Below are 10,986 nucleotides of genomic sequence, written 5' to 3' on the forward strand. Positions count from 1 at the left end.
CTGGAAGCACTATGTGGAATTATACAGTAAGATAAAAATGGGAATTAAAATGCAACACAACAAAATATATTGGATCTTCAGTTTGAGAAAGAAAAAAACTAACATGCTAAGTGTCTATGCGCCAGATTTCTCCTATCACGCAAGGAAAAAGAACTGACCAGCAGATGGAGCCCTCTAGACTATATGGGTAAGGCAAAACTCCCTATAGTGAAAAAGGATGACTCATTAGGATGTCTAAATGTTATTCCTGAAAGATACTTAAAAGATATTTAACTTCTTTTGTTTTAACCACCAAATAACTTTACTAGTATCAAGATTTCTGACATAACACTGATATTTATATTCTGACTAGTCGACATATTCTAGAACATAAAATACCACAATTCTCTAAAATTTTACAAATTTAAAAATAGATAATTCTGGTTTTGTACTTGGATAGTGAAAAATGAGTGGTCTGACTCTGAGATACTTGTGGGAAATCTACAAGGCTCAAAAACCAGTCCCTGGATTATAACGTACCCTTGTGAGGCCCAGCTTAAAGTGGCCTAAGAAAGCCCAGGATTCTTCATCTAAGGTCATCACATTGACAAACAGAAATCAAGTTTTTGTGATTGCTCCTCAACTTTTTTGTTCTTGGATGAACTACTAGTTAACCATCTAGACCTATACCTGAAAGAAAATCAGAACTACCAGGGGATTAAAAAAAAAAGCAACTACTAAAATGACAGGTAAAGTTTAACCTTATTTGTAAACAAAAACAAACTATATTCACCTATCTCTGCATGTTTATTAGAAGCTCCTAAAACAAAGTTAAAATGAATAACAACAATAAGTTAATTGAAGATTCAAGTAGTGGACTGTCCAAACCTGCATTTCAGGATTAAAACAGAAGGATGGATGTCATCATTATATTGTTGTAGGTGACAGTGTCTACAACCCACAGACTCTCATTGCCTCAACAGAACTTGTTTGTTCAAGTCTGGCCCACAACCAAATGAGTACAGCTCCCACTATTAAGATTTTATGGCACATCTACAGACAATTAGCACTGACAGTGATTCACTGATTTTTCCCTTATCTTCCCTAAGCTGCAAAGTTCATGTGCTCAGGGAGTAAAACCCGTAATTTTAATGCTATACTCTAAGGAAAACACTTTTAGTTTGTAAAATCAGCAGGAAAGAGCAAAAAGCCAAAATCCCAAAGACATGAAATAATGTACTCTGAAGTGAAACATAATGTTGTTTACTTCATTTGGGTATAAGATCCCATTTTTAATTATCCTACAATATAACTACATATAAGCATAAATAAAAACAATAACAAGGTCAAGGATTCTGTGACATCTAGTCCTAAGGCAAGCCTATTAAAGCAGCTTGACTAAATGAGAGCATCCACAAATAAAAATTAGAAGTAATTTAGATGACTTCTGTGGAGAAGATAAAATAGCTGCCATGCTCCCCTGTAACGGTAATAGCCCTTAAGTTAGGGAAATTAAAATACGAAACTAGGCCCAAAGTCTTTAAATCCTTACTTTTTCATTCAAGGGACACAGTGTAAAGCCCTAGCTACTCAGAATCAGAGGTGACAAAATGCCTGATGAACCAATGAGTAATTCATATTAGGTCTACATCACCAAAAGATCCAAATGATAAATCATTTGGCTTCAATGTATGTTGAACTACCTAATGATGTTGGTTAAATGGGACAGATCCTGAAAACTTGGCAATCTGTTTCATAAAGTGCAAAATTAATGCCATTTCTTACGTAAAGTGGTGTGCTTCAGATTTTCAATTCTAAGTTTGAATTCCTGGGAAATATTAGACAACAACAAAGTCAGTTTCAAAGGCATTTGTTTTAAGTTTTTAAATATCTTATGAAATAAACACAGAAAAAAGGAATAATTATGAAATTCTATTATTCTATGGATGATGTCAGTAGAAAAATCTATGCATATCCCAGATTTAATCAAGAAAACTTCAGAAGGACTGTGATTTCCCTGGTGTCACAAAATTTGTGGGTAGCAATCGGGGCATGACATTCCTCTCGAAATTCCGAAAACTTAATATTAAAGAGTTATACACTGTCCCTCTTGTTACTGGTATTACGAATCTAAATGCCCACAGGAAACCTAGCAAATCGTAAATATCGAAGAATTAACTGCTCAATGTCTGGAACTTAATTTTACTCCAACATCCAAATGATTTCTACTAAAAAACAAAAACAAAAACAAAACCCCTCTTAGGGACATAACTTTTTGGAAGCAGATTCTTCACCTGCTCCGTCAGTGCCAAAGAGAGAATCAAATACAGAGCTACTACCACCTTCGGCAATAAACCCAAGTTCAACGCAGGGTGTGCTCAGGCTGCGGTGGATCCTCCTGCTCTACCGCCCTTTCTTGGGAGGGTGCCCCGAGCTTCCCAGACACGTTGCCTCCCGTGACTCTTCCCCGCGTGACAGCGCGCCCAGCAGGAATCTCGCTCGGAGGCGGCAGAAGCGACACCTCGCCCGCTTTTCAGCTTTCCCTGGAAGGCCCCTCCAGATCAGGGCCCCACTACGACCACCCATTCGACGTCTGTGCAGCCGCAGGGTCGCTGGCCGCCCAGCCTCCTCTAAGCCGACGGGGGACTGACCGGGGTTCCCCGCCAGGCCGAATAGGAGGAGCCAGGGGCGCCGGGCCCCTCCTCCCGGGGGCTTACCCTCCGCCGCCTCCTACACGCTGCAGCCGCCCAGCTTCCTTGCGGAGGAGTCCGAAGCACTGCGTCCAGCAGCAGTTCCCCATCGCATGCCGTCCAGGCGTCGCCGCTCCTCCTCCTCCCACTCAAAGCCCAAACCCAGGCCCGGAAGCCGCATCCGCGCGGCACGAGCCGAATGGGGACTCGGGGGCCAAGGGCGGGCCGGCCGGAGCGCGGCGGCCTGGAGGCAAGGGCGACGGAAGGAACAAAGACAGGGATTACTCTTGCGGCCGCCGAGTCGCCGCCGCGCGAGGGAGGAGGGCCGGGCAGGGTCTGGACTCCCTCGCAGTCCGCATGGCCCCTCGGTCGCCTCAGCCCCCGAGCCCAGTTCGAGTGACCGCCTCCCGCTGCCGAAGGAGGGCAGTCCCCGCCCTCCGGCGCGCCCAGGCCGGCGCCTCGCCACCGACGCCGCCACACCCCCGGCCTCTCCCGGGCCCCAATAGGCCGTTCCCTCGGCCGCCCCGCCTCCTGCGGCGACTGTCCCTGACGTCACTTCCGCCAACACCGGCGTGTGCCGGGGAGTTCTTGAGTGTGTTTTGTTCTGTTGGACCTTGACCTGACTAGGAAGTCTTAACACCTTGCAGTTACCCGCCTCTGGTCCCAAGAGTCTCCAGTGTCGTAGGAGCAAGGCTCTGTTTTCGAACTTTGTACCAAAGCCTTGTGAGCCCCAGGTCAAGAGGCATCAGGTGTGAAGGGGACACTTCTCTGGGAGGTGTGTGCTTAGGTTTTGTGTATATTACACCCTAAATGGCAAATAGTCAGAGAACCGATTGTGGTTGTTTTGAAGCACCAATAATTTTTTCTATTTGGTCTCCAGTTTGCGTTTCAATCTCCATACTGTGAGCATTGTACGGAAGTTTATAAACAGTACCCTACTGGCTTTGCTTTGTTTAAAATCAAATCTTCAAATAATTTCAGAGGTCTAGAGGAAATAAATTAGAGGCCTAAGATAATTCAGGGACACCAGACTTACCAGTCCAAGCGTATTTTCCAGAACAGTAGTAGATGGGAAGAGATAGCTACTCTGATGCGACTTGGTTTGCCCCACTGTCCTCAAGTGCTGCTTTATGACTGGGTTTTTGTCTGTGGTTGACCTTAAAACCGGTGTAAGGCGTGGCTTAGTAAACGCATGGTCTAGAATGCTAACTAACCAGAGGTACCCATTTTTAGACTGTCTTAATTTAACCTAGAAAAATTGGTACGTTAAAAAAAATTATTATTAATGATAACATGTTCTTTGACCTATTCATTTTCTTGCTTCCTAAGTTCTAGACCGACCTGGGTTTCAGTCTTAACCCCGCTGCTTAACTCATTTTGACCCTATTTTGGTCTTAGTCATTTTTTGTAATCAAGTGTATAGGGATATATTTGGCCCAATAATCTGCTATCAGTGAATGTTGGTGGAATGACTTAATAACTTCCTGAATAATGACTATTTTCTTTCCCTCTCTCACCCCTGAAATCAAGTAATATGTTTGTGAAACAGTCTTTAAATTTTAACTCTAATTGTTTAAAGAAACTGTAATTTCTATTCCAGCTGGAATTTCTATTCCAATGGAATTTCCACTCCATGGAGTACTACTCAGCAATGAAAAGGAACATATTATTGATACACACACTGGAGGAGGGCATGGCAACCCACTCCAGTATGCTTGCCTGGAGAATCCCCATGCACAGAGGAGCCTAGCAGGCTACAGTCCACAGGTTCACAGAGTTGGACAGGACTGAGTGACTAAGCACAGCAGAGCACACTGATATATACATGTTGGGGTCCTTTAATGGACCAGAACCTGGTGGTCTGGAGTCGAAGATAAGAAAGTGAAAGAAGGAAAGAGGCTAATATTCCCTGGGTTATGCAGCTGGCCTTCGCGCTCCAGGGAATCAGCCAGAAATAGAGAGAGAGAAGGAAGGACACGGGGACCCAAGTCTGATGGAACAAAGGTGCTTTATTGAATTCTGTGTGAGTATGTATACCATATTACAAGGTAGCTTCTTCAGATAAAGATCAAAAGACCAGGCTTTACAAGTTACCAAGGAAACAAGGAGCAATAGAGGCCATAAGGCCAAAAGGCAATCCATATCAAAAGAGGGTCGTAGATAATCTCTTTGACCATATGGAAAAGCTAATGAAGGAAATCCTATGCAAGAATCCCATCTCTTTGACCTCAGTCAAGCCACTCCTCTTGATCCTTTCAGGAACTGATAAGGAACAGAGGGTTCAAGAGAGATAAGAAATAGCACACAGGAATCCTACTGTTAAACATACCCTGCCATACATACCTTAAGAGAATCTGTAGGAAAGTATATTAAGTGGATACAGCATCAGATTCCCAACTATGGGCTTCCCTGGTGGCTCAGAGGTTAAAGCGTCTGCCTGCAATGCGGGAGACCTGGGTTTGATCCCTGGGTCGGGAAGATCCCCTGGAGGAGGAAATGGCAACCCACTCCAGTACTCTTGCCTGGAGAATCCCATGGACATAGGAGCTTGGTGGGCTACAGTCCACGGGGTCGGACACAACTGAGCGACTTCACTTTCACTTTCACATTTGGGAATGGTTATGAAATCAGTAAGACAATAGACAAATGTATCCTGGTAAGATATATATGTTTCATTCATTACAGCTAAAGAATTTATTCATATGGCAGTTACCCAGGCACAATATTCAGTTTACCGGTAAGAGACACAAATAGATTATTTACAATGATAACCACTTAATGTCAGCCTTCTAGATAGATACCACTTGCCCACCTTCCAGGTAGTGGGACCTTTCTATGTCTTTGCCATCCCTTTCAGAAGTTCTTTTCTGTATTGTAGTTTATCCTGTAGTCAAAGCAAGAGTTTTTCTTATAGATACTCTGGAGTCAATCAGGATGCAATCTGTACCTTGAACTGTCTTTTGGATTATGTAGTTCCAAATTTGAATCTTTTTGCTCATAACTCCTTGTATATTGACTACTAATCACTTTTTGTTGTTTTGAGATTGGTTGCTACCATCATGTTGTTCTTGGGCCTAGGGTTTCTCTGCTTGGGAAGAATTCTCTGCACCCCATTAGCACCCTGGCCTACTGAGTTTATAGAGGTAAATGCATCCTTTTAATTCACTGGAGCATGTTTGAATTACCAAAATTTGCACAGGATACTACATATGCCCACTATAGATAATAAAATTTGGCATTGTTAGTATAAATGATTAAGCATTTAATCAAGTGCTTAGTGTAATATACACTATAATTCCTGTAGTGTGCTGTATATTATGCTGTAATTATGTGTAATCTCATAAATGTAATATAAATATTAGTTGTTACTATTATCCACAAGCCAAAGGAGATTTTCATCAACAAGTATTCTCTCCTTTGTAGCTATATCCTTGGCATTCCATGAAGAAAAGTTAGCTTTTTCAAAATTCTACCTCGTATACATGCATTCAGGCATACCCTACATTACTTCTTGAAGTCAGGCTCTAAGAAAGTGTGGCCTACACAGGAATGAGTTCTCCAACTCTCAGGACTTATCTGTCCCATGATCTCCCTCTTTCTAGGATGGTCAAAATTGAGAATATCCACTAATAGGGAGACCTTATCCCTGGCCAACTAGGAGTTTTTGTCTTGGAAACCCCAAATCTCACCAGAACACAATAATCCAGTATCATTATGGTCCCTAAAGTCTTGTTATTAAGTTTATTTTTAAATTTTTGATTAGACTGGGTCTTCATTGCTGCGTATGGGCTTTCTCTAGTTGCCGTGAATAGGCTTCTCGTTGTGGTGACTTGCCTTGTTGCAGAGCATGGGCTTTAGAGCATGGACTGGGTAGAGTGACTCATGGGCTTAGCTGCCCTGCAAACTATGGGGTCTTCCCAGAGCAGGGACTGAACCTGTGTTCCTTGCATTGACCACTGGGACCACTTAACCAGTGGACCACCAGGGAAGTCCATTAGTTCTTCACTATATAAAAAGACCAATAGTCCAGTCCAGGCTTGACTTAACCCAACATTACCTAGTTTTTTGGTACATATTTACTTGCATTAAGAAGTGAAAAATTAAGTTGCAGTAAAGCTAGTTTCAGCCTCTGAATACTCAACAGCTTGAAAAGAGCATAGTTCTACAAAATTAAGTCCTAACATTTTGCAGGCATGTCGCAGCTTAACTTCAGACTTTAAAAACAAACATTTCTCCAAAAAAAGTGCAAGTGAATTAGCTCTCCCTACAATGCAGACCACCTTTGTGTTATCATACAAGAGAGGCTTACCTCCTTAAAATCACTCTTCTCAAATGCCTTTAATTCCTGGAGTGGTCTTTTTGCAGAGGTAAATAGCTAAATGGACACTTTAAGTGATTTTCTGAGAACAAAGGAATACAGAGACAGGCTTAAGATAAAAGGAAAACTAGAAGGGGAAATTACTTAACTCTTGGCTGAATCACCAGTGCTCCATTTATTCTCACTTTTGGTTGTATAATGAGCTTTATTAGCTGCTCAGTATGACTGAGTACAATGCACACAGTGATTTCCTTCCTTCTTTGCTCATTCAACATTTATGCCTCATAAAATGAGGGATTAATAAGAGCAGTTATGTGATTAATATGGAGTGCGTCCATTGAGCAGTTTGATTTAGATCTTTCTTGCCTGTTCAGAAACTATACTAGTAATTTGTGCAGGGAAAACTTAACAGAAGGAATCATTAAGTAGGTAAGTAGTGGTTAATTCTAGAAGGAAACTCGAAAGTCTAAAAGATGTAGGTACTACAGGGAGCCACCACCAGCCCAGAACTGAGGAAAAATGAAGAAGAAATTTAGATATTTAGAGGAAGGCCCTACATGGTAGACATTCAGACCTCTGAGAAGACAGTGTGAATGCCGTAGAAACATGCTGCCCATCACTGTGGTAACTGAGAAGCTACATGAGACATGTCTGCCTGTGAACCCATATCTGTGGGCTGGGGGTGGGGGCATTCACCATTGAAGTAGGAAGGCTGTGGCCACTATGGTAATTACTACCAGGGTTCCCTCCTGCTGATCTGCTTGCCACCATGCGGAGAATAGAACAGCAGAAAAGTATTGAATTGCTTCTTCCTTCCTTGCAGTGTTCCTCCATCACCCTTATTAAAAGATCCCAACATAGAACCTGCCAGCGGAAGAGAAAGGTAGTGTGCAGAATTGATTTGTAGCATCAAAAAACAGGGCAGAGAAAGGTGGGAGATACAAAGGAAATTTGTTAATGTTGATGTGATCTGGGTTAGGGAAAAAAAACAAACAAACAAGGCTTACCATCTTACTAGTTAAGGAACTGGAATTTACAGTAACCTCAGGGTCTTGAAATGCCAGGCCAAGACATTAACATAAAAAGTGGGTTTTGATGCAATGATACCTTTGAGATTTCTTGCAAATTAAAAACAGAATCTCTCTGGGGGGGGGGAGATAATAGATCTAGTTTGCACAGGACTTCTGTAAATATAAAACCACACTGAAAATGAACCTGCAGTCACATATTACAAACGACCATGACATAGGCAAGACACAGGGATAGCAGAGGAAAAAATTCCCATGAATTTTATAGAATAAATGTAATAAAGCAATCAGATTCTATAACATATGCTTAAAATACTTAATGTCGTAAAAAAGAAATCAGGGACACAAGAGAATAGTTGATTAAAACAACTAATAGATATCAAAAGTGAAGGTAATAAAATTAAACTAATAGAGAAACTCCTGCTTTCAGTTAAGATGTAGAAGGATGTGAAAGACAAATCGTAGCAACAAGAAAAACCTCAACAAAAAATAATATTTTTCAATGAGGTCAGCAAGGAATGAAGAATGAAAGAAAGCCCTGAGAAAGTGCTTTCCAAAGAGAAATAGGTATTCATAAATAAACAGAAAACCTCCAGTAGTCACCTGGAGAGTTGGACTGTGAAGAAAGATGAGCACTGAACAATCGATGCTTTTGAACTGTGGTGTTGGAGAAGACTCTAGAGAGTCCCTTGGACTGCAAGGAGATCCAACTAGTCCATCCTAAAGGAGATCAGTCCTGAATATTCATTGCAAGGACTGATGCTGAAGCTGAAACTCCAAAACTTTGGCCACCTGATGCGAAGAACTGCCTCATTGGAAAAGACCCTGATGCTGGGAAAGATTGAAGGCAGGAGGAGAAAGGGATGACATAGGATGAGATGGTTGGATGGCATGAGTGACTCAATGGACATGAGTTTGAGTAAGCTCTGGTAGTTGGTGATGGACCGGGAAGCCTGGCATGCTGCAGTCCATGAGGTTGCAAAGAGTCAGATACGACTGAGTGACTGAACTAACTAACTGACTGACTAAATACAGGTGGATGGATAATTAGCTTGTCAAAGATGGAGAAGAGAAGAGAAGAAATCAACCAAGATTTAGACAATAATGTGGGCTTGTGGGATGCAAAGGAATTTTGAAGAAGACTATAGTAGATTGAGTTTTCAAAAAAAATGTCCTCAAGAGTATCTTCCATCCTGCAGAATCTTTTCTACAATGTGACAATGACATTCCTTCCATGGAGTAGTAGTGTTCATGATTCTTGCCTTGAATCTGGTCAAATTTGTGACAATGGTGAAAATAATGATATGTGAATTCTGAGGCTGGCCCTCTTAGGATACATGATGTTGCAAATTCCACTGCAGTATAAGGAGTCCACAGCTGCTATGGTGTGAGGAAACGTCATGTGGTGGTGTTCAGGGTCATCCCAAGCTTAATTCTCAGCCAACATTTGGGATCAACCAGCAGGCACGTGATTGGAGCCATCTCTAGAAGATTCTTACTCCCTGGAGGCAGGTTACCTCCAGCCTGATTCACATGGTTCCTGAATATAATACAATGGTCATATTTCAGTTTTTATTGTTTTATTTCAGTTCAAATGTCAGTATATCAAATGTTTAAACTTCTAAATTTGGGGCAATATGTGATGAAGCAATAGATAACCAGAATAAGCTCCAAATTTGACAATAAATTACCCACCTTGATAGTTCACCCCTCTCTACATGCCACTTATACTCAAATATTACCAGGAAGGCAGCAATAAGAAGTAAATCCTGGAAAATAAGTATTTAAAAACACAGTCCTCTATATCCTCACAATGTTTGGGTTCTGGACCTTATCAGATTTGAATCTAAAAATGAGCCCAAAATATCTGAAAGTACCCAACCTCTTCCCAACTCAAAGACTGAAAAAACAGAAAATCAAAGACATAGAGTTAATGTGTTGGGGAGTTAGGCTGATTATGAGTGAATTAAAGCTTGAAAATAAACCCTGTGTTGAATATAACTTGTAATAATCTGAATAATCACCCTCATCTTAACTAAGGAGTGGGCTTGCACTCTCTGGGAATAAGCAAAACAAATTATATTTCAGTTTTCAATGTTCTTAAAAATAAATATGTAAGTTAATTTTTTAATGGATGTGAAAATAAGCAGAAAAAAATGGGACCATAGTCAAGAAAAATATAGTCAATAAACGTAGACCTAGAGATGACCCTAGACATGAATTTGAGCTAATTCCAGGAGATAGTGGAGGACAAAGGAGCCTGGCATGCTATAGTCCATGGGTTCGCAGAGAATCGGACACAACTTAGTGAATGAAGAGCTAAGAGAAGACCCACCTATTAGACTCTGTAGACTGGAACTTTACCACAACTATTATAAATATATGGAAGCATATATAAGAAAGCATAGATACAATAGGTGAAGCTATATAATATTTCAGTAAAGAAAAATATCAGAAGAAAATAAATTTTAGAACTAAAAATTGTATTGAAAAATGTAATACCAGAAATATTCTTTAAAAGTATCCATTAGTCTTAACATCCAGATTTGATAGTGCAGAAGAAAGGATTAATTAACTAGAAAATGTTAAAAGGAAATTAACTAATCCCAAGAGAGAAAAGATAGGAGAAAAAATTCAGATTGTCAACAGTCTATGAGATAATATCAAGTAGTTCAGCCTATTTGCACTTGAGTTACAAAAGAGAGGGAAAGAGAGAATTGGGTAGAAAAAAGTATTTGAAGAAGAAGTAATAGCAAAAAAAATTATTTACATTTGATGAAAAACATCAAACCATATATCCAAAAAAACTTAACAAACACTAAACAGGATAAATACAAAGAATCAATACCTACACATATCATGGTCAAATTGCTGAAAATAAAGGATAAAAAGAAAATCTAAAAAACAAAAAAAGCTTCGAGGGAGAAAACACTAATTACAGGATAACAATAGTGAGAACTCCATCTGATTT

General features: G+C 40.6%; 1 protein-coding gene across 8 annotated transcripts in view; it reads right to left on the reverse strand.

Moving 5' to 3' along the window:
• Nucleotides 1–3,101, reverse strand: part of AP1AR (adaptor related protein complex 1 associated regulatory protein) — a 28,637-nt gene extending 25,536 nt beyond the window's left edge. For 2 of the 8 annotated variants that reach the window (XM_027970816.3, XM_027970815.3), the window contains exon 1: nucleotides 2,697–3,101. In XM_027970816.3, the coding sequence (XP_027826617.1) occupies nucleotides 2,697–2,779 (83 nt within the window). In that variant the 5' untranslated portion in view covers nucleotides 2,780–3,101. Of the gene's footprint in view, nucleotides 1–519; nucleotides 671–1,764; nucleotides 1,808–2,321; nucleotides 2,628–2,696 lie in introns of those variants that run through there. The other 6 variants (XM_042251136.2, XM_042251134.2, XM_042251133.2 and 3 more) reach the window with 5 other exon arrangements.
• Between the last annotated feature and the right edge of the window lie 7,885 nt (nucleotides 3,102–10,986).

The sequence above is a fragment of the Ovis aries genome, chromosome 6 (genome assembly GCF_016772045.2).
Source record: "Ovis aries strain OAR_USU_Benz2616 breed Rambouillet chromosome 6, ARS-UI_Ramb_v3.0, whole genome shotgun sequence".
Lineage (NCBI taxonomy): Eukaryota > Metazoa > Chordata > Mammalia > Artiodactyla > Bovidae > Ovis > Ovis aries.